This window comes from Nesoenas mayeri, assembly GCF_963082525.1.
Source record: "Nesoenas mayeri genome assembly, chromosome: 7".
Lineage (NCBI taxonomy): Eukaryota > Metazoa > Chordata > Aves > Columbiformes > Columbidae > Nesoenas > Nesoenas mayeri.
This window is the reverse complement of record NC_137551.1, coordinates 32,365,452-32,390,320: the sequence shown is the minus strand read 5'-3', so window position 1 is coordinate 32,390,320 and position 24,869 is coordinate 32,365,452. Positions and strand designations below refer to the sequence as shown.

The window sequence follows — 24,869 nt, the reverse complement described above, 5'->3', positions numbered from 1 at the left end:
GGGCATGGGGAAACATCCTGAGTGCTTTGTGATGTTATAAACATGTATCCCATTAATTCCTCAGTCTCTTTGATAAAGTGCACAGGCTGAGGTGCAACTTAGTGCCGCTTTTGTGCATTGAACCTGTCGTCTTAAGAGAAGAAGTGCTCCAGAACCACCTCCTTATTTCAAAAAATACTACAGAATAGTTGTCAGTATTGACCTGAACTAGATTAAACTAGCTACCTTGGAACATAAGGCTGTGTATCCCATTAATAATCCCCTGAACCATCCAGTCTGCCACAACATAATGCTTCAAAAACTAGGCAAACTAATCACTATAAATCTTGAAAAGCTTCTTCCAGTTTAGTACGGAAACCTTACATAATACACCCAAAGTGATCCCGTTGATCTCCATTACTTGCATTAATTAGCATTCATCTATTTGTATTTTCTCGCTTATTATAATAAATGTAAACATAAATGAAAGCCTTCTGTCCTTCTGTGAATGATTTGTGTGATGAAGCAAAGCAGGATCCTGTGAATACAGTTTTGCATAATCTGATAATTATTTGCATAATCTGGTTATTATAGGCTCATATTTGTTTTAATAGGGTAATAATTGTTAGACATTTAACATTCGCAATACTTTTTGTGTCCAAGAAATTGTTTCAGTGCTGGAATAAAGTTCTCAGAACTTCTTGCTGAGCCCAAAGTTAAGGCCATGTATGCAGATGATATCGGGAGGTTACTTTTCATTTTCACATGTGCTGCTGCCTGGCCAGTGGAAGAATTCCCATTGGTGTGGTGAGATCAGGGCAGTAAAGAATAAGGCACCTTTCTAAGGTCAGGATTCTGCAGACTCCTCTTACACAAGAGTTTCTCTGCTTATTTGAATAGCTTCACTAACTACAGTGTAACTGTTGTGTGTGAGAGCATCATTCATGTGTAAATAATGGACATGAGGAAAGCCACTGTAATATCATCCATTTAAGTATAGTTCACTATAGTATAGTCCATTAGAATTAGTGTTAGGATTTAACTCCTGGTATTTTTGAAAAGGGATGATTTTTCTCTCCTTCACTCACTTCAGGGGGTGGAATGAATGTAGGATGCTACATCAAAGTCTCTCGCAAGTCTGGAGTTTTAAGATCCATACTGCAAGGGCCTTTTAATAATGTTTAGGAAGCTGGCAGGACAAACCAAGGTCTAGCTTAGCTAATGGAAATCTGAGGACAAGACCAACTGGCTTTTTTTTTCATTGATGAATTAAATCTGTTGAAACATATGCTTGTCACAGAAAATAAAATGACGACAATCAAAATTGTATGATATTAATTCACTTTTAGAAAGTAAAATGCTATCAGAATTTATTAACAAGGAATATTAACAGTGAATTTTTATACCTTTCTACAAAAGTATAAAGGCATGTATTCTAATGAAAAGAATATAGACAGAGCTTGCAACTATGCTTGAAGTTGTCTTACATTTAGCATTTTAAAAAATCCTGTGTTCAATGACTTTGAGCTTTGCCAAAACATTAACTATTTGGGTAAAATTTTTTATGTGTTATGTGTGGCTCTGGCTGAATTCTCAGGGAATAACTGCCTGTCAAAACTGTGGTATGCCATAATCTGGGTTTTTTTATAGACTCACCTTGTTAAATTTGATTGCATTATTTTTAAAAGTCTTTTTGATATTTTTATTCTGCATAGTCTTTTCAGTGCTAGAAAGGAACATGAATACTGAGGCAAGTGCTGCAGTAAGTTCACTGAAGTTTCAGCCCTGCCAGTTCTTAGGATACATCTGTGTACCTGCAGGTTTCAACTGCAGGATTAAAGGAACAAGGAGAAAATGATTTAGATTTTTATTTCAGTGGCACTTCTGGAGAGCAGCTTGTGCCAAAAATGCAAAATTTAACCAATTAATCCAAATCACAGATGTTCAGGATTGAATTACTTTAAAAGAAAAACAGTCTCTAAATCACGTCATGATTTAATGGGACTCGGGTACAGGCATAGCCACAATACTGCGGATGTAAGGAAATTAATACATTGGGCTTGAAATGCATAAACAAGACTGAGGAGGGGAGGGCAGAGCTGTATGATGGGTGCTCAACTAAGTGGCTAGTTTCTTCTACCTTTCTGTGCAAGGTTTCTTTAGTATTTGTAGTCTTCGCTTTTTCCTCCCTGTAATTGGAGCCAAGTCGCTTGTTATCTACAGTGTTTTCGAAACCCTTTTAATGCTTTCAGTGTTTTCTTTCTCTGCGTAACCATGCCAGTGCTCACAACACAAACACACATACGTATACGGCTAATAAAAAGTCGTGAACATTTTTAGTCACTTAACTAAAAGCAGATGTTCATGGTCATTCTCTTCCCTTCCCTTTTAGAACGTATGAGTGAACGCCGTGCTCAATAAACCAGCAATAATACCAGTTGCTTAAGGTTGGCATAGCACGAACGGCAGGTTCCTATACTGCTCAGTGCTCAAGCCCTGGTGCAAGCTGGTGTTCAGGCAAGCTTGCCTGATCTTTCCTCCCAGCTGCAGAACCAGAGGACAGCACCCCTGATCCTGCTGTCCGAGTGCAGAAGCAATGTGTAATATTGGTTTCTTAATCCTTTCCACCTACTGACAGCTCAGAGCTGGGGTCTCCTGAGGCCACGTGATGTGAGCATCCCCACTGAGCTCTCTCCCTGCAACTCTGCTTTCGGCTTGGGAGACCCCCAAGTTTTTCTGAGCAGTGGGTCTCAGCCACAGACTGTCCTGTCATCTGCTCGGTGTGACAGAGAACTCGCAGGTGAGCGACAGGCGCTGTGCACAGAGCAGCACATCGCAGCCACCTCCAGCTGGCAGCTGCCAAGGCTCACGGGGAGGTGTGAGATGCGGGGTGGAGGCATGGTAGCTGCCGAAGTCTGGTGCCTCTTTTCAAGGCTCATTAGTGCAATGCAGGGCTGGGCTGTTCTGGCTGAGCTGGTTTTAGTCCCTGAGTAGCCATGGCTGACAGCTGCTCAGGAGTGTTTACAGCACACTCCAGTGCACCACGTAGCCCAGGCTAATAGGGGAGGTAGGTACTTCTCCTGCTGCCAAGCAGAACAACTTTGTTTGCATATTTGGACATGCAAGGACACACACTCCAGCCTGGAGAAGTGTTGTGGGATCTGTAGTTCTTCAGCGACTTATCTTTGTTTCAAAATTAAAAGCTGAGTATGTCTTTTAATTGGGATTGTAATGGCTTTGTGTTCATGCTGCTTTTCTTTAGATGCTGTTCAGTGTGCAACAGCCAGATGCTACCTGTAGCTGCTCTGTATGGCACTGGGTTGGTAGCTGTGGTGAATCACTAGGGAAATGGGTTTGAATATTAAAATTCTAAACAACTTGACTTTGGATCACGTGGCTGTTCAGTTTCATAACTAAAGGAAAAAAAAAAAGAAAACCTGGGCAGTCTAAGCCATTGAGATATTAACCTAACAGAACTTATTCCATCTGTGCTTTTTAGTATTCTGTTTTCTCCTCTTCCCTTCTTAAGGCAAAAAAATTTGCTTGAGGCAAATCCATAAAAAGATCATATTAGGAGAATTGCATAATATCCCCTAAAAATAGGAAGCAAGAATCTAGGACTATAGAAATTCATTTTATGCAGATAAATAAATGACTGAACATGAAAACAAAATTGTTAGCAAGTTACTGTGCTGCCATGAAAGGTAAGTCAGTCAGTTCCGTTGCCTTGGCTGGGTGTCATATTTTGTGCTGTGCTCACTGGGAGACTAATTGCTTGAAATAAATATTTGAAGATCTCTGTGTCTGGTCCTTGTAAGCTGTTTGATCAGTTTGGTGTTTCTGACAGGATCTGTTTTTTATAAAACCTTTAAGATTGGTGTTAGGCAGTTTTTATGTCATGTTGTCCCAGCCATATAAGTGCAGTGAGAGATGAGCCTTAATTAAGCTTCATCTTTACTAACATAAGGATCTGGGACTGGTCTAGCAGGAATTCCTACAGTACAACCCATCTTTCCTTCTTTCCACACTTGTTTTGGAAGGATTAATCTCAGCTTCACCCCCAATCTAATTTTCTCTTAATTTTAAGATTGAAGAGGTTGGAGTGAGGAGGCTTTTCTCTATTTATATTGCACTTTATCAGCCTTTAGGACCACTTCTCAGAAGTGATATCTGCTGCTAAGTGTGTTTCCATCTACAGCTATCAAGAGACTGAAGTCTCTGCCCTGGACACCTGTTGGACCAGAGCTAATTAATTCCATCACTGCCCAGTGGTCTGGGCAAGAGACACTATTCCCATCCCACCTGGCCCTGTCCAGAAGAGACAGGGCAGTGCTACCTCATTGGTGACCAAAGAGCTGGAAGCAAAACAGGGACCTATATGTGTCCCAACCTTTCTTCCCAGAGGATTCCTCTTGCCTGCCCTGTGGTGAAGCCTTTTCGTTTCAACTCCCTTTCCTTCTGAAGGAATGAGTGGAGATGATCTCAGGAGACCCACCATCCCTTTTTCCATTTTCTGACTAGAAAACAAGAATCTCGGCTTTGAGGTTGCCCTCTAGCCCTTGTTTCTGATGCTCAAGTACTCAAAACCACCAAGAATCTATTGCCGACTAAACAGGTCTCTGCTGATTTGGATGGGGATTTCTGAGCGCTTGAACCTGTAAAACCAGAGGGTGGCTGGGCACGAAGGCAGCCCCTGTAGGAAAATGGGGACAAACTGTGTGATTTTAGGACAGGTTCAAAGCTACGGGAGACAGGAGCTTAGGGCTGATGGGATCTGAAGGGACTCACTGATAAACTGTTTATTGCCTGCACTGCAGCCTGTAATTCTCTGTGTGTGTTTCCCCAGTGCATATTTGGGCACAAGGGGATAATTGGTTTGTTTCATTTAATGTCTTCCAGCTGAAAGTACTTGTGATATGATTCTTACTGTACTGGGTGTTGTCTACATAGCTTCAGAAACTAGTGCCAGTAGTGTCTTGTTTTTAAAAGATACTTTCTTCAGTCTGCAAAGTGGGATGACAGCACTGTAATGCTTTTGTGCAGAATGACGACCGATAATTTCATGCCCCAAGCTTGTATCTTGAGGGCTGATTCAGCACGGAAAAAAAAAAGGCAGAAAAAAAGATCAGACTTCTTTTTTTATAGGATTGTGCAAAGCTGAGTGTTTTTATAGCTTAAATAGCTTTGCACCCTGGCTGGACAGTATGGAGTTCAAAATTACTCTGTGCTGAATTGGATCCTTATTTTAGTGGCCCGTGTCTCTGACCCACACTTTGCTTACCTTCCCTGTTGAAAGTAATTTATATTCCAGCGTGGCACAGTACTCCCGTGCTAATAAGAAAATACAATTGACAGTTGTGGTAGATAACACTCACTGCTTAGTGAGCACGGAAGAGTTAAAGTGATTGCATTTTTACAGTCTGTATATTGCTCTGCTTATTGTTTGTGTCCTGCTGCTGGAAAAAACAGGTTAGTTGCATAGTAAATCTCTCTAATCAACACAAGAGAAGAACAAAAAGAACAAGCACCCTCATTTCTTATAGCTACTTCAGAAGTGTGGTCATTCAAAGGATGTATTCTGGGAGATTTGTATCTCTTCTTCAGAAAGGCTTGTTAACATGGACATAACTAACCAGGCATCTCAGGAGAGGACAAAGCAAACTCATTAAAATTAGCTGAGAAAACAGCCCACATAGCAGGTATCTATTGTAATGATACTTGTGTTGTCTCTCACTGTGATATCTAATTCCATAAAGTACATAAGGCCCAAAGTGTCTAGCGAACAGAAAGGGATGGTTTCTGAGTTCAGATGCTCACCCTGTGCCTTTTTGAATTCAGGTCCAAGTTATTCCATTCCCTTTATGTGATTCCCCTTCCTTCCTCTCCCTCCGAATTACAGCTCACCTCTGTCTGGAGCCGTCCCCAGTCAGACCTTTCCTTGCTGTGAGTACATAGATATGCATGCTGTAGTGGATATATAAAAATATTGCTGGATGACAAGCCATAAATAATGTGTGTTCTGACTGCTGGTGAGATACCACTGCAGTGTTTAATGCATTGATTAACCATGTAGTGCTGTGATTTGTAGAAGCTGAATGCATAATTGCAAGGTAACATTTTGGGGAATATATCCGGGGCTATAGGGTCTGCAAAGGATGGAGGTAGAAGGATTTGGGGAATGGGAAGCACAGTTACTAGGTTTGGGAGGATCTTATGATGGTTATGAGATGCAGGACAAGAGAAGACTTGGTTAGGGTGTGTTTGAACAAGGACATATGATTGAACTCATCTAGGAGCCAGTGGGATTAGAAGGATTAGAGGTCCTTAGAGTCCTGTATCTGGAGGAGAAATATCTCTATCAGCAATATTCCTTTCTCCTTTCTCCACTTGCTCCTCTGCTGGCCCCAATTCTTCTTTCTTTCCCAGAAGTACATAAGTAATACTCTGCTTCTGATCATGAGAGTTTTTTTCTTTTTGGGACATGCGGTTGGTTTGTCTACCAGCTCTTGACTAAGTTGAACATTTCAGTTTGAATATTAAAAGCTAAAGTTTGCAAAGACCAAAACAAGGCTTGTGTGACTAACATACAGGATACTGAAAAGCTCATCAGGAGGTGCATGAATATGATTATCTCCAAATATCATCTGTTGCTTGTGCTACCACAGTGATAAGATTCTCAGTAAAAGCAGATATTCATTTTTACAGAATATAAAAGCTTAAGTAAGTGCAAGGTTGTTGGCAGTATGGGGGCAGCTGCTTCGAAGTAGCCCACATTACTGAATTATAGTTCCCTGCGAAGCCGGGTGAGTGTCAACCCGTCCTACATAACTTTGTTTTACAGGCAGAGGCATGTCACAGCTGAGTGTATAAGTCATTAGCAAATGCTATTTTACCTCAGTAGAAAAGATCTCATTGCTCTTTCCATATGTTTAACCAGTTATTTTAAGCTGCCTTTCTTTTACTGTTTGTTTTTTATTATTATTATATCTTTTATCAGCCTAGTGCTGCTTGCATTTTTATTTAATGATGAAATTCCCATAGATCTTTTCATCACCACATAAGAGCTTTACATTAAAATTCAATTAAAAAATAGAAGTTTGAATACGGGCTTATTAGCCATTTGTGTGGGCTATTTTACTCCTGTAGAATTAGGTCCTTCTAGCAGCTTTGAAGGTACCTCCTTGCCTGTACGTTAGACATGTAGGAGACCTGAGATGGAGGGTGGCAGTGAATCTTTGGCATCTTGCATAACGGACAGCTCTCATTTCCCAAATTTGTTGATGGCATAGATGTTCCATCAGGATTGTCTGCAGCTGTATGTGATGGGCACACATTTCTATAATGTAATCTTTTCTGACAATGGAAGCTGTTGTATGGTAAATATCTGATGGCTGAGGGTATCCTTCATAATTCAAATACATGTCTCCCAGCCTGGGTATGTTTCCACCAAAGCTACCAGCATAACCTCCAAGCCCTGATTTTTTACCTCTAATAAGGTATTTGCTCATTGTAGCACAAAACCAGCAGTTCTGCTGCACACAGAGTCCTTTCTACCTAAGAGTAGGGCAGGAAGAATTTTCCCCTTGTAATTACAGGACATACACTTTCTATAGCACTTTCTTCACACATAGGTGTTTGGGGTTTTTTTTTCCATTACTTGTGATTTAGTGATGCACTGTTGTATTATAGTAGTGCAGCCTATGCCAGCATTTCCATTATAACCCGTTTTTACAGGTTTATAACTCAACAGTAAAAACGTACTTTTCCAGTTTGAAACTTGGCATATAATGTCTCATCTCATCCTCAAAATGCTATTTTTTTCTTTCCCTCTGCCTTCCACCCCCACCAAAAGAGGCTGCATTTTTGCTGTGTTTTTAAATGGAAGATATTGTCCCTTCTGTTTTGATAAGAGAAAAGCCTGCCTGTTTACTAAAATTACTCTTGAATCCTAAGAAAGGACGACTTTATAATAGAGGATGCCTGTGAGTAAGTGTTGTTGATGTTAGAATGACTACGTTAAGTATATGGATACAGAGAGGTATTGCCTTCCAAATGAAAGCTAGGGAATATTGATCAAAATGATTGAAAAGCTTTTTTTTTTTTTTGTTTAAATGTTGATTTTGTTTCTAGCTGTTGATTTTACCCTTAAAATAGTGTTCTCAAAGGTAAGCATGTTTTAGCTGCTGCACTCTATTGCTTATCAGGCTGAATGAAGTAAAGGAATACTTTACTGCACATAGACGAAATAATGATATTTTTCCCTTTTTTACATTTGAGAGTACAGAAGGAACATAAATTCTAACTTTGGTGTTGAGACCAACTACCAAGAGTAGACTTGTAGTTAGCACACTGTTATGAATCCAGAGCAGGCATAAGCAGCAAAGCACAGTATTTCCAACAGATACTTGTGTAAACTAAGAAATATGAGGCTTGCATGGTCCTTACGGTTCAGACTGTCAAGATCTGAAGTTCTGAACCTGAGGCATCCTATGAAGCTTCACGTTCCAACGCAATGCAGTGTTTAGGCTATAAGAAAATCAGGATTGAAATTCCGTTTATCCTTCTTTACCTATCTTTTTGGAGCCATCCATTTAGGAGTTAAAATCTGCCCAGCTGCCATTAAAAGGAGTTTTCTAACCTCTGTGAATGCCACCAGCACTGCAGTCACAGCAGGAAGGCTTCACTGGCTTGCTGCTTCTTGTAGCAAATTTACTCCAGGCATTTCTATTTCCATTTAGATAGTTAAATTTATGCTTACCATAACCACTTTAATGTTACTAATTAGAAGAAAGGGTATGTAAGAGAGAAATTTCACAGAAGGCGTTTATTAATGAATTGAGCTATTATTTTGTCATATATTTGAAAACTATCAACATAGATACAGTATGCATTCTTCCCATAGCTAAACTGTCTTCCTCTTAAGTCCCAGCTTTTTAGTTTTTCAGTTGTCTCTAATAGATCTATTTAGAAATACAAAAGTATCATGAAAAGCAGGGAATGTGCTTCCTCATGAGAAGTTCAGTCCCCTCATTTGGATTCTAAAATCAGTAATTAGGTCGAAGACTATTTTGTATCCATAGGCAGCACCGGTGGCTCTCAGATATCAAGTAAAATAGCCGTACATGGAACTAAATTTTTGAGAGTATAAAATCATAATGCTCAGCACTTCCTCACATCAGCTCTTCCAAAACCAGTGGAATTCCACGGTGTAAAATGAATGCAACACAGTGAGATTCAGATCCTCATTTTTTGCAGGAAATAAATTGCAAGTCCAGCAAAACTTCCAGGAAGTGTCGGATGTGCTCAGTGCAGTCAGTAGGTTTGGTGGGTAAATCCAAGTTTTCTATGACTTGATTGTACATTAATTATTAGTAGCTCCTGTAAAAGTGCTGTTTGAGTTTCTGGAATATACAAAGAAAAAAATGATTCTGAGAATCACTGAAATACTTAAATCACCCACAGCACCATTTACTGCAGGTATCTTCGGCACCACGGGGATTGCTATTGCTATTATAGAAAAGCAGAAAACTCCCAGCCCAGTCATGTTCATTTCAGCAATGGAAATACTAAACACCTTCTGATGTTAAGACAGAGTGCATTCTGCTGTTTTCCTTTTCTATGATGCTGCCACCAGAAATGCTTCTTACTTGTGTCAGTGTGGAGAGCACCCAGTAATAGCAACAGGTGGATGGTCATCATAAGACATGGCTGAAGATATAGCAGATTCATTTTTTCAGGCTTTGATCACCTTAGATATTCCTGCATTTAATAATATTCTATGTATAATAATCAGTGAATGCAATGTAAACAAGCAGTTCAAGTTGACTTACAGGTAGATATGTTAAGAAGACATTAAATATTCTTTTTTGGTGACTTTTTAGAATTTACTCTGGAAGCCATGCAATATGTTAAATTTATATTTGTATTTTCGTAATGATACTTGGAGAAATTGCAAGAATCAGTAAGGTTAAAATACTCCTGTGTTGTACATTTTCCTGAAACTGAGGAATATGGTAGATTTTTTGTTAATATGCAGTGGTATTATGATAAGTATTAACTGTCATATTTCCCGTCTTCTCTTGAACATCCAGCACCACTTTTAAGGGGCCACAGAACATAACGGTCTCTGCAGATGATGGCACTCGTCATTGTAATTACTAAGTACCCTTAGCTGACTGTTTGAAGTTTTGCTGTGAATTCAAATCAGAATGTGAATGTTATTGGAAAACATGCAGTTATATTTATGGAATTTATTTGCTAATCATGTGCAAAACACTGTCAAAATTACAGGAGTATGACATCTCATGTAAATTTATCTAATTGTTTTGTGCTGCAGTAGGTATAAATTTTACAGGGAATAATTTTGTATTTGTTCATAGGCACAGAAGAAGCGGAAATCCAATGAATCTGTAGATACGGAGCTGTGTCTTAATGAGGTAAGAGTGTGGATCCTGTATGTTTCACAGCACAGGTGGCTCCCCAAAATATAGAATGTTCAAAGTCTGTCAAGATTATAATGGGTTTACCTCACACTAAAGTCTTGTTGTGTTTAAATAGCACAATGTAGTAAAGAATTATTTTACTCTGAAATCCAGAGCTGGGCTCAAAGTGGCCTCTCCTAACTTTATATTTTAATAGCTGTGTAATACATATGTAGGCAGGTCCTATGTCAATTACCATTGCACCTAGCAAATACAGTTAGTTAGTTAATAATCTGCAGGAATACAACATGATATGGCTTTTAACAAATACAGAGAAACATACTGCACATCATTCCGTGGCTAACAAAAATGACCAATTTAAGGCATGAGGTGATGTTCACAGCAGGAGATGTGATGCTCACACATCAGGAGACAGACTGTCAGCCCCAAGAGACATGAACCTCCCAGTGCTGTTTGAGTAGTCTGCTCAGCTTGGTGCCCTTCAGATGCAAACATTACATCAGTTTCCATGTCTGTCAGTCCAGATCCTTTGTATTGAGTCTCTCAGGAAGCTTAATAATTAGTGATGTACATAAATTATTTTTTGCAATGTGGAAGCATGTAACCTAGTCATTGAAGCAAGACCAGCTGTGCAACAGTAAAGCACCAAAAGGATGTGACCATATCGTTCAGGGTCTCGTTCACCATGCCAGATTTGCCCAGTTCTTCTATAAAAAGACAGTTATATAGTCAGTTCCTAGTTCTTTAGGTTCTATTACAAATTTCCTGTAGATACTAGAATGAAGCCTAATAGCATGAGGGAACAATGCAGTGAGGGTAACAGATCCATTGACATCTTGTGCTGGCCAAAAGGCCTTAAACAAGGAGGCCCTTGTAACTGTAGCCCAGGAACTGCTGGTCCATCTTATCCTGTACTCGCTTCTAGTTTAAATTGTTCTACTTCTGTGATTATACCTGTTTTGTTTTTTTTAACTGAAGATGATAACAATGACAAATATTCCTGCTACTCTGCATATGCAAGTTGTGTACTTGCATATGCATGCTGTTTAATTATTGGGCGCAAAGAAGAAAACAAATGTAAATAATGCAGCAATTAAGAGGAAAAAAAAAAACCACATGAAAAAAAACACATGAGAAAATTTTCATAATCTGGAAATTCTGTCTCTTCTGTTCCCATGGATTCAAATTTATTTATTGTTATCCAGAAGCAATGAATTGTCAAACAAATAGTTCTGTTGACTGTGCAGAAGTTGCGGTTTCTTTCCAGGCCCTGCGTTTGCTTTTAGAAATGAACAGGCATGATAAACACAAATCGCTTTAAAAAAAAAATTGCTGTAGGTTTTACACATGGAACCATTGCTAAAGTAGGGATTTTGAATTGTGCTGCACTGGTGGTTTTATCCTTGAAAGTAATTTTAAAATACTGTCATTTTGACATCTATTTTCTTATGCCTTTTGTATCTTCCAACCTGTGACAGTGATATATAGGTAACGGTGGAGGGTGGGACATGAACAAACAAAAGATGAATTTCAGTGTGTGGATTTAAATATTTTGCAATGACAATGTGTAATGGTGACCAAGGAAAGTATTGTGTCTTGCAGAATGCTATTGGGAAAGACAACACTGCAGGAGTCTCCACCAGTCACATATCTTCGGAGAATTCACTCGCTGTTCCTACAAGCACACCCCTCACGCTGATGGCACTCGCACTCTCACTCTGTCTGTCCCTAAGCTCATCAGTCTTCTTGTAGCTGCATAGAAAAGGACGTGTTAAAAAAAATATCTGTTTCCTGTCCTCTGTTCTTTATCTGGAATTCCAGGTCTGGGAGCTAAGCTGAGGTATTCCTGCTAGAACAGTTTCAGTCAGCTGGAATTTGTTTTTTCTCTCTCTAAAAAAAAGCTTCTTGTGATATTTAGAGGCTTTGTGAAATACTTGGTGCAGTGCTACATTCCAAACCCAAAAGGCTTTTGGGCATGCAGTGTTCTAAAGAGACAGTGTGTAAATTTGCCTGTGAAGCGACCTGGTTGGATTGTTTTAATACTAATTATTTTAATTCTGGCTTTTACCTGAGAAGGAGGATGGCAGTTTTCTTAAGATCCTGTTTATCTCATTGAATGGTTTTGTTTTTAAAATTGATTGAACTTCAGACTATCAAGGATGTCTAACAGTGAATGTTCTCCCAGAGAGTGGACTTTATGAAACTTCTTCATTTGATAAATTGCTACTGATGTTAAACTCTTTCAGTGTATTAGCATTTTCCTCTTTAAATGTTTATGTACTGTAAGTGATTCTGCGTTCCCTGCTGAGAAGCCATTATAATTCACATACAGGTATAATGTATGTCTTTCAGTTAAATTCTCATAGAGTGTGGCATAGAACTTTCTAACTGTACATTTATCTTTTAATTATAATCATCTAGCCTTAACAAGGGTGAAGATTATTTAAATTAACAAGAAGTGGCCATTGTGAAAGCTTGATAAAGATACATTTCTTTAAATTTGAGGATAAGCAGTAGAAACAAGTTTTGCTACAGGGTTTCAGCTGTACAGTCTATGGTCTTCTATGCTTCCCGTGATAATATAGTCCACTTATTATACTGTTTGTTTAATAAAAAATGACATACAATTTATTTGCTCTACTAAAACAGCATTATCTGTTTATACATAGCTGATAATGTCAGCTCAGAATGTTACAGGAACTCCATGCCTTCCCTTATCACAACATTGTAGAGGGAAAAGAGGTAGCAGGGTATCATTTAAACTGTGTTTTATTTCTCAGACTGCCAAAATCAACACAAAAGGATGGCTGATCCAATTACAAGGCAGCGTCATGCACACTCGCCCATGTGACAGGCTTTTCTCACCCTGGTAGTTCCTGCTGCAGACCTTGGCAACCTTGGCCCTGCTGACATGATGAACTGTTCGCAAGACCAGTTCCACAAATAGTTTTAATAGTTTGGATGGCAATATTGCCATTGGTTTTCATTCAGTGACACTGACAGCTTGTGCTGGCTCATGGTGATTTTCTGCGGTATCTAGAAGGAATTCTTTAAAGCTTTAAATGTCATCAAATAGGCAGCATTTCTCCTAAGGGCTGTCTTTATACCTTACTGTGATGGCTTGTTGACTGTTACAAGCAGTTATGTCTAAATCACCAACAGCAATCAGTTTTTGTTTCTGTTGAAAGCAGAAGAAAACTTCACCAAGCAAGGAGTTCATCATGTGGAATTTACAGATTTACACTGCGACTCACACAATTATGCCCTGTCCTGCTCTGAAATGTCCAGATCACTTATTTGCAATACAGCTATAAAGTGCAAATTACTGTTTTATAAACTGCAATGACGTTTGGGAGTCTGCAAGATACACGTCTTACTAAGAGATTATTAAACCTATTGACAAATTCATCTTTTGAGCTTTTTCTTACTTAATAATAAACATTTTCATAAATTTTGAAATTAATTTACGGACTCTTGGTTATGGTCTCATAATATAGGTTTCAAAGCACTGTGTATGTGATAGACTTCTACGATACTCTGTGCCACTGAACATAACAAATTAGACAATATTACTCTTTAATTCTGTGCTGATAAGAAACTGCAAATTACTTTCAAAGGCAGCAGAGCTGCTTTCAGAGAAGAAATATATGGCACATCATTACCAGCAAAGCCCATGTGGTTCCTGTTGCTCTTCTTGTAGAAGCTAATCAAATTATTGAAAACTAGTGACAACAGAAGAAAGATGACGAGATTCATGATTTTAAAAATAAATCAAATTCTTTTATGTCAAAAGGAGCTGATAGTATAACCTATTGAAATGCTAATGAACACAGCATTATAATTCAAAAGTCTGACATTATCCAATTAAAAATATTTTCAAAACAAATTCATAAACATTACAATTATTAAATCTCTCTTTGATCCACAAAGCTTTCTTTAAAATATCATTTGTATTCAGCACATTAAATATTTTAAGCAGTATCGGGAATTTTAATAACCTCCCAGTATAGTACACACTTTTTGAAGATTTTTCACATTTGGTTTGATTACAGCATCTCTGTTATATTTAATACCAATTATTAGATCTTTGACACTGTGTGATCCATAATAAAAGCTATTGATCACTTATACTGTAAACAACAACCTAATTAGGTTCTGATTATAAAATAAATTGCTAGTTATCAGTTTCAATGAGAGTTACCTTTGGAAATACAATTATGTGTGTAATAGAGGAAGAAATGATGTTTTATACAGCTAACCATGTTACCACAGGAAAAAAAACACACAGCACTCAAGCATTTTTTCCTGTGTAAATTAAAAGCACACTGAATTCTTAATTTAAAAGAGTAAATTGCTTATTAAGCAGGCAAGAGAGAAAAAAAGCTTAAGATTCTGACACTTAATACGGTTTTTACAGGAATCACCATGCAAATACTGGAAGATTTTTAGAAGCTGGATGTGGTGGGGATGGTGTCAATTTAGCATGGTGACCTTGTCAATGCAGTCATTTGCTACAGTACTGAAGTGTGCAAATTGTTCAATTTTTTGCCCCTTTTAGTCACTAAAATGCCATGTGTTGAGTGCCCATTGAAAAACTTTAGGCTGGGCTTTATATATTCTTTTAATACATTCAGTTTTTCAGTGTAACAATAATACAGGAACTGTCCAAATACAGGATGTACATATGGATGACCTATGTTTAAATTGTAAGTTTAACCAACTCAGTTGTGTGTAAATTAAATCATGGGCTATATATACATATATAAGTAATTTTTTCATTTAACATAATGGAGCAGACATTGCCATCAGTATTATTAGGAGTGTGTATACTCCACCATGTTAAATAATCTGATGTTTAAATTTCTTCTTCTTAAAAGTAATACACACAAAGATAAAATCCAGATTAACTGAAATATATGGTGAAGGTTTTGCAGTATTGAACATATTGAACTAATTCCACAAGCTAGTCTAGTGAAAGAGGTACTGAAGATGAACCTTTCACATTAGTAGTAAAAATCACAGCAATTGCTGCAATGCAGGGGAGCCAGTGCTGGGAGTGACACCCACCCATGGCAGCAGCGCCACAGGAGTGTCTGCGCAGTGATTTTGGTCACCAATGAGGGGTCCAGCCCCCATTTCACTTACTCAGCTCCATGAGATCCCGGCTGCTCCAAGAGAATTTGGAGGGAGGTCCCAAGCACTGAGCAGGAGCCGCTCGTCCATCTTCACTGGGCACCAGCTACTTCCCACCAAACAGCATCATTCCCACTGTGTCATTAGGAAGAATGAGGAGGAACAGGAATTCTTAATCATTTCAAAGTATTACGTAGACAGACTCTGTGTGGAGACCTATTCCCAGCTTTTTTTTTTTTTTAAATGAAATTATGTCCCAACCTTTTGAATATGAAGCTGTTCACAAATTGAGGGATGTTGCAGTTTGAATCAGCAGACTGAAAACACGAAAGTATATACCTTTGCTAAGCCTGTGCAGTGAGGTTGGAGATGAAGAAAACAGAAGGAATCACCTTGAAATCTCAATCTAGTTTTAATGTGTGATTGTTGGCTTAATCACAACGTCATTTCCATGGAGGAGAGATGGTGAGAAACCAGTGAAGGAGAAGAGCAAAACTCGGAACAGCTCCCTGAAGGGACATACAGCTTGTGTACATCAAGAGTCAGGAGTATCTAACACTTGGCTTGTAGTAAAAGAGCTGGATTCTGCTAGGAACAGCAGCTCCTTCAGAGCAAGCAGTAAGAGAGGGAGGAATTAGCAGTTATTTGTACAGCAGTTATAACTTTCATAAAATGCAACTGTCTTCAACACAAAGGTGGATGCACCTCACTGGAAAACAAATGTTCACTGACAGAATTTCTGCATTAAAACTATTCTGAGCTAAAGAGGCTTCTATGGTTCTTTTGTGCCCATAAGGTTAATCAGATTCTACCTGATGTCCCTGACATCAAATAGAAATATATTTGCCTGTGATGAACTTGGCAGAGAAATTAATCCAGTGACTTGTTAAATATTTCTCATCTTTAAATATTTGCTTTTTCTTACCAGCTCAGTCTCTCCTATGACATTTCAATTATCAGCTATTTCAGCTTCTCCTTTAACTTTGGAAGGTCATTTTCTCCATACTCTACCGTAATCCACTTTTATAGATTTGCCTCAGTGTTATTTTTTCTTCTTTAATTACAGCCTTCACTTCTGTGAAAAAAAATAAAAATGTGATCACAAAAATATCTGTACTGAACAACCAACACCTTTACAGGGGGAGGAAATTGCAAGTTCCTATTTTATCTGCTTAGCACTGGTTTGACTAGAACAAGCTGAAACATGATGTCCGTATTTCCCAGATGGAATTTGAAATTTAGTTTGGTACTGAATAAGGATATAAAAGCTTTAAACTCTCACAGTCTTTTAGAAATATTTAAATACTTATAATGTATTTTTCCAGTTAGAATTTAAGTCAAACAGCTGAAGTCTCACCAAGTAGTATTATTTTTCCAAGAGTAAGGAGTTTCAATGGCAAATTTTGATGGGTCCATTTTTAAGGTAAAATCAGGGAAGGTGGCAAATTCACATTTTTTGACTCAGTGTTATCTTGACTTTCATACACCCTTGTTCCATGTTCTCTTCGAGTATGTTTGCCTTACGGGAACAGTTACGCTTAATAGATGCATGTTAGATATTGTCATCTCAATAATCAGAAGCCAAGTCCTGCAACTCCTAATGAGATGCTCCATCTCTTTTATCATTCATAAAAGCCAGAGCAACAAATTCAAGATGTAGCCTAAAGATTATCTGAAGTTTAAAAGAGCAGAAAGTCAACCAATTTCTCAGTAGCACTTCTTATCAAGATAAATTGTGGTATTATAAATTGGTGCCATCTAGACTACTCAATAAAGTTCTCTGAGGACATTTAACCTGAGCAGCTGCAGTTTCTGCTGTTATATCTTTGCCAGGTGCCAATAGCTGGACTTTGCCATGGATCCACTTAGAACTAATTGCTGCCTAGGTTACAGGAGCCAAACCCAACCCCACTTCAGCAAGAGTTCCCCTTAGCCCATTCCCCCTGATCTAATGATTCCAACACACTTTAAATCTTTTGTGCTACTTTTTAATCTGTCAAAGGGAGAATTTCCTAGAATCCAGGAGAAAATGAGTCATAGATTTAAGGGCAATTCACTTCAAACTCCTCCTGCCAAAATATCACAATAATGGACCTCTTACAGACTAATGTTCTCCAAAGCATTGAATAGCCCCTATCCAGAGCCTTCAGTACTTAGGAAACTGAACAGGAGCTTTGAGGATTCAGCTTCCAGTATGTGAGACAATGTTTGTTTTCAGGCTTCTTCAAGCCACTCATTCTATAAATTGATGTTATAGGTAAACATAAGTAATTAGAGATGGTGGTGTGGCACTACACTACTCCTTCATGTCAGGCAGCTCATGTCAAGCAATTTTCCAGTATTGGTAACGATGCAGAGTTCCTTGGGACTCCTTCAGCTGGACATTGCTTTGACAAGAGATGACATTCAAAGTCCTGCTGCTGTTCTAAGTGGAAAAATATTGTGTCTTTTTATTTCAGACAAGAAAAAAAAACAGTAAAGCCCCCATTCCACCCTTTTCTGAGTTCATTCGCTTGATCTGCTTGCAAGCACCAAAGAGCTGGAATTAGTTGACTAATGCCACCCAGTTCTTGCTGCCGATCTCAATAACCTACAAGTCCATCACATGTCAGTAACCTGCATATTGGCACTAGCTGGTCCATATTGTACCTACTCTCTTTCATCACCCAGGTCTGTCTAGCCAGTACACAGTTCACTTAGACCACACTAATAAACATTTTCAGAGCTACAAGCAGATCATGCCAGCTCCAACTATTTAGCTGGTCTGCACAGAGTAAGAAGCTGATTTGGCCACTGCGCTTGTCCTTAGGTACGAAAGCTAAACCCCATAGATTTACTGATCCACAGGGAGATGTAAATGCTTTCAAGCACAGAAGCCAGCAAGTCTGCTGAAACTCTGGAGTAATTTTCAAAATAAAATTAAAACATCATTGTCCTCTCCTGATAATGTTTATGGAATAGGATATACTTGACAGAAGGCTGCTTCTGTTAAAAACAGGAGAAAGCCTGAAGATGCAAGAGTTCCTATTTAGGGAACCACCACTTATTGTAGCAGGTGATACTGCAGGGAGAACACTGCTGAGAAATGTAAATGTATGTCCTGATAGGTAGAAGACTTTTTAACTTTATGAATTGGCCCATTCTGTTCCCCCTTTTGAGAGGTGAAGCAATTCTCTCAGGAGTGTGCTAACCAAAATGCAGCTGATGGGAGCACAGCATCTCCTTCCCGCATCCCCAAGCCTAATTATTAATGACATCCTCTGCATGCTTTGAGGTGGGAAAAATACCCTTACATGGCCGTTAATTCAGGAAGAGTGTTGGTAAGGACTGTTAGAGGTGGAACAAAGCCCCACAAAGGATTGCATCCAGCAACAGGGAGTGCATAACCTGGACCGAGCTGAGTCACACACCATTTATAAAGAAAAGTGGTGGTAAAAATTGAAATAAAAACTATGGTCTTGGATTTTACATTACCTGCTCTCTGGGAGGGTCACAGTAGAAATAAGGCATAAACCCAGCCTCTAACTCTTCCCCGTATCCTTCATTGTTTCTGAATAAGAATAAAAATATAATATAATATAAAACGTAGGTAACAGAAGAAATTGCCTCAAAGCACTGCAACACTTGGGAAACTTAACTGGTGGCAATTATTAATCTCTGTGTTCTCCCCTCCCCCAAAATTATTGCTACTGAGTCTGCTTAACAGGGTTTGTATGATGTTTTGTGTAGCATTACTTAGTGCTGAAATTGTTAGCTATGATTAATACCACTCATGCTGGGAAGGTTTACATGTCTTTCACCTGAGGGTATGTCTAAATTTGCACTTCTTTTTGTGTGTAAAGTGCAGGCTGACAAGAGCTGCAGCAAAGAGGAAATAGCAGAGGAAGGCTCAGATAAAAATAATGTTTGTTACATCACATAATAAAGGGATTAATTGAAGGTATGCAGAATGATGCAGATAAAGGTAACAGCATTTGGACCCAGGAAGACTGGCATTCACTGTGAGCTGAGGATATCCAATGTTCGCCTTTTTTTTTTTTTAATTCTGTTTTCCATTTTCCAAAACTGTCCAGAACATGCTTCCATTTTCTGGAGTAAATTCTTACACAAATAATTATCTTCTTGTGTAAATTCTATGTTGTCTTATGGATTTCTGTACATGTTACTGCAGGTTATTATGTGTCAGGTCTTCAGTCATAATGGCTGGTAATTTGTTGTTAAAAAAAATAAAACCACTGTTCACTTGTTCCTCTTGACTTACTTAGACATCGCTCTAAGGACATTGCTCTTTGGACCGTCCACACTTTAGAAGTCAATTCACCATGTTTGGCATTTTCTGTTAGCATAATCCTCCTGCATTAGTATTGTACATATACAGAAAAAAATCCCTCTCAATAAATATTATTCTCTTTTTTTATTAAAAAGCATGGTTTTGTGAGAAAAATTTCCTGGTTGGTTGTTCTGGTTTGATTTATGCAAAAGGAAAAGGAAGCTTGCCTGGCAAAAAAAAAAAAAAAAGGGAAAACAAGCTTATTGAAGGTTGATCTCATTGTTCCATTTTACAGTCCACTATGAATTAAGAAAATAAGAAATAAAGCTTTTTCCCTTTAAATATCCATGCATTTGCTTGCTCCCCAGTTTCTTTGTGTTAGTGAACGTGGCCTGCAAAATGACAATGAGCAGGGAATATCAGATGGAAATGATAGAAAGACGAGCACAAGAGTGGCCAGCTGGCCCTATTCATACTTGTTCGCTCTCTGGCGCGCAAACGCCTCCACACCCATCCCACCCCTTCATCCTGCCAGGACAGAAAGAAAAGGCTCGCTCCTGTTTTCACACAATGGGAGCAAAAGAGCTGCAAAGGCCTCGAAGACAAAAGGGTCTGAGGGAAGGGCTATTTTAGGAAATGCAGCATCTGCTGGAAGGGGAAAGGGAAAGGTGGATGAACAAGCCTTCATGATGCATTTGCTCATGTTGACTAGAAAACCAGGAAAATTATTTCAGCACTTACTCATTCAAACTGAGACTTAACCAATGAATACATCCATCATGGGCAAAGAGCAGTCACACCTGCCTATGGAAAACTGCTGCACAGCAAAGGGCAGGCCAGAGCCTCCGACCACTTTAAGGTGAAACAGGTTCAGTTGCTGTTGTCTCAAAGAGGAGAAGCAACATCTGGGGGCAGGATGCAAGAAGAGAAAATCGGAGTGGTAGAAATGCACATTAACCCAAGATGAAAGGGCTGCTCTTTTAGGGCTGAAAAACACATTCCCAACTAACAAAGCAGCAGGTCACCATCCTACACACTGATCATGTTCTGGCAGCCCAGAAAGGGCTAGGGTTGCATGGGGTGACACAAGCTGGAGGAGATGTTCAGCTGTCCTGGCAGTGTTTCCTGCTCAGATGATATGTGTCCTTGGAGGTGGGAGAGAAAGGCAAGAGAATCTGGGAGCATTCAACAGCTCCATTTGGGTTCCTGGGCCACTTACGGAGGCTGTTTGGATTTAGGCGTCACTCTGCTGCTATTATGATCCTGTCCATGAAGTGCTGCAGGTACTTCAGCTCCTCAGTGCCAACTCAAGTGTCTAACCATTTGCAAGACACAAAGTTGGGGAATAGGAGGCACAAAAGCAATCAAAATATTTGACAGTGCAAACTAGCATTAGGCTTTCCTTCCATTTGTCTTATTTTTCTGTGCTGCCACAGCAAAAGCACTGCTAAAGAGGAGTGGAGAGAGAGAGGGATAGCAGTGAAGCCTCCATTCAGGAGCTCCAGCTCCACAACAAACTCACTGAGCAGCAGCCTCTGCGGGGACAGATGAAACCAAGCTGTGTTCGACAGCACTAAGCAGCCAGCTATGCATGACCAGATGGGTTCTTTTGTGTGCATCATCTGTGGGTTTGATTTTCAGGTTTTGTTTTGCTGATTTGTTTTTTCTTTACTTATAATTGTAACTATTCACATGTAGGTTCCTGTTGACAATTTCCCTCTGGGCTGAGAGATAATGGCAACAAGGCCACTTTTCTGGACAAAGCCCAAGTGGGTCAGTACCCGGAGTCTGCCTAGAGAGTGCACAAATATAAGCTATTATGCCACATTGCTATTCTTCTGCATGTATATGTAATAGTATCAATAGCATCACTCTCTTGTGACAGAGAGGACCAGTGTCCTCATGAGGAAACTGCATTTCCTCCCTGCTGGCCAGGAGGCAAGGTGTTAAACCAACACCACCCATCACATGTGGCAATTCAGCTGACTTTTGCAAGGTCACATTGTGCTTTAGTGATGCCCAGACCAGTAGGATTAACTACTTTTAAAGACATTTATAGAATAATTTCCATTAAATGGTTCTAGTTATATAGAAACACTATAAATTACACCCTGGTAAGAAGATAAAGCAAGCAGGTTGACATCTTCAAAGCAGGCATGGGCTGGATATGATAGTGGGGCAAATCGGCCAGCTGCCCAGTAGGAGTTCTCTTAGCGATGCACTTCCACTGTGCCATTAAACCAGTAGAGGGTCTCAGCTGTCTTGGACATGGAATTTGAAAGGTGGTGCTAACCATTTTCTAAGCATGATCCTCCAGCTCTCCCAACCGCTCTGCCCAAGCAATCGGCCAGCCCCAACACTTGATAGCTCCTGTGTGTTGGCAACAAAAGCTGCCTGTGTTATTGCCTATTTCATGCTGGATTCTGTTTTACATTCAGAGACAGGAGTATGATTTCCTGAAACAGTATTTTGGTAACAATAACTCAGCTGTTTTGGTGATACACACATCTTTTTTGGCCCAAAATACAAATTACACCCCCTAATTCTGCATCACTATATTTTTTAACCTGTATTAATTACAGGAAACTGCAAAGCAACAGCCAGAAACAAGCCAAAAATCAGGACTGGGAAATACTGCTCCAAATTGTGCAGAAGGTTCTGGGTGTTGTTGTGGGGTTTTTTTTGCTTGCTTGCTTGCTTTTTCCAAAGAGGATTCTAGAAAATATGTTGCATTGATGTAGAAAGCATAATATGCACAGTATTTAATAACCCATTTCTGTTTCGTAGCATTATAAAAAAAAAAAGGACTAGTAGTCAATTGCTTTGGAAAGACCTGGCATTCAAGCCTCAGAATTGCTATTGTATATGTTTTTTTCTTAAAAAAAGAACAACATTCTACCAAGATTCTCAGTGAGGTTAACTAAGCAGATGGTATTTCTCTCCGGCTTTGCTAGAGTGCCACATCTCTCTTGCTTTCAAAAGAGACGTTAACACAAAAATCTTAAAAGAGAGGCAGTTCCAAAAGTATGTCACAAAGTACACACACAGAGCTATACAGGCGTAAAAAACAAAAATTAAAATATAAATCTACATTTGTCAGTCCACTGCTGGCTTCTTTCTGGATTGGAGGGGCCTCAAAGGTAGTATTAACCTGGCTGAGCAGTGATATTTCCCTGCTCGGCAGAGGTCAGAATCTGGTGGTTATAAATACAGTTTAGCTTTTATTTGTCTCCAAAACAATATTTGTCAATACCACAACGCTGAGTTTTGAGCAGATCAATGGCTGTACACAACTCTCTGCCTGAGGGCTTTATTATTAATACAAATGTAGGTAGGCTAAATATTGAGTGACGTTATTAGAAAGGGCTTGTCCTTCCCTCTGTGACTTTGACTAATGTCAAATGAGCTTACAGCTCACATAGCCAGGATTCTGATCCTACTTGCAATAAACTGTCTCTCCCACTCTGCTCGTCATGGGAGTTGTTGAATAATCTAAGCAACATTATTCAAACCGAGTTTTGGAGTGCCAACAACCTGAGTTAGTGTATAGGAAGAAGTTTGCCTTCTCGAGTGAAAGGCTGAGTCATCTGCCTTCAACCTCTTCAGTGGGATGGTTTTAGACTAATTTGTGAGAGGCTCCAAAACTTCATTCTCCTTAAATGCAGCACATGGGGCTGCAGCATAATTAAGAACTAGCATGTCCTGGTGACTCTGATTTACATTAATGTCTCATTTCAAAGAAAAAAAAACCATCAAATATTAAAAGAAAAAAAAAATACTGCTGAAGCAGAAGGCTTTTCCACTTACAGCCTGGTACCTGTGTGACCTCAGACACAGCAACTCTTGCACACTGGGCTCTATGCAGATGTTATACTGGCACATTACCCTGGCTTGAGGTCAGTACACAAGACATCTTAGTGCAGCCCAGAACCTGCTGCACCGCAAATGCCACCACTTGCTACAGCCTCGTGGGCGTCAGCAGCAGCCAGATGTTAAGCTAAGGATGATGCTTTCCAGGCACACAGCTGGCTGTAGAAACAGTTGTCCTGTCAGGTCTGGTGGTGCCCAAGTATCTGATATGTGATTAGGCAACTGGCTGGTGAGCTCTGCTGTGTTATTCCTTTGAATAATATTTAACCTGAGCTCATAAAAGGAATCCTGTTGACCAAAAAAGAGATGAACAGCAGCATATAATGCCCACAGGTTGCTAGCACATTAAGTATTGCTGTGAGATTTCTTCCTGGAGCATACATAGATATATATGTGTGCGTGTGTGTGTATGTATATATATATATATATATGTGCATGTGTTTAGATAACTTTTTAAAACTGATTTTTATGATAAATGAATCAGTCTTCTGCTTGAAATGTAGCAGTGAGATTTTTTTATAAAAATGCCACTCAGTGTAGAAAAGGAATATTATTCTGCTGAAGAACACAACATTTTTGTAGTTGAGGAGTTTCTCTTATGATTAGAGACTTTCTACACTTGACAATAACTTAACTTTCAACACCCAGTGACATTAATTTCACTTTACTTCCTGTCTTAAGGTCAAAAACATTAATCAGGACTTCTATCATTAGCTCAGTTTCCTTTTCTATTAAGCGATTAGATTATGATCACTTACTATTAATGAGTCGTGAAGTTTTAATAAATTTTTGCTAGTGTGAAATTACTAAACAGTAATTATGGCATATCCTGTATGGATGGTTTGTTCCACAATGTACATTTTGCTTAATGTTAGTTAGAAACATCTACAAAAAACAACACAAAATAATTAACTAGTTACAGCTGAGGATGTGAAATGGCTTTTTTTCCACCACATTTATAGTCAATAAAAAGACAAAGCAAGTAATTTTTGTTGCCATTGCTGGAACTACTTTATTTCTGGACCTTATTATTTTTGCAGTTCTTTATATGAAATGGCACTACCAAGGCTGCTTACTAAACAGGAGATGAAAGGAAGTATCACATCTTTTAAGAGCTATTGTTTTAACTTGTGTTATATTTCTACTGTTCTGGCATTGAAACAACAAGGTTAAAA

General features: G+C 39.0%; 1 protein-coding gene across 1 annotated transcript in view; it reads left to right on the top strand.

Annotated features, from left to right (window-relative positions):
* Nucleotides 1–12,173, top strand: part of GFRA1 (GDNF family receptor alpha 1) — a gene marked incomplete at both ends in the record, with an annotated part of 142,557 nt that extends 130,384 nt beyond the window's left edge. Inside the window, 2 exons of the mRNA XM_080348218.1 lie at nt 10,359–10,415; nt 12,024–12,173. Of these exons, the coding sequence (XP_080204344.1) occupies nt 10,359–10,415; nt 12,024–12,173 (207 nt within the window). The remainder of the gene's footprint in view (nt 1–10,358; nt 10,416–12,023) is intronic.
* Between the last annotated feature and the right edge of the window lie 12,696 nt (nt 12,174–24,869).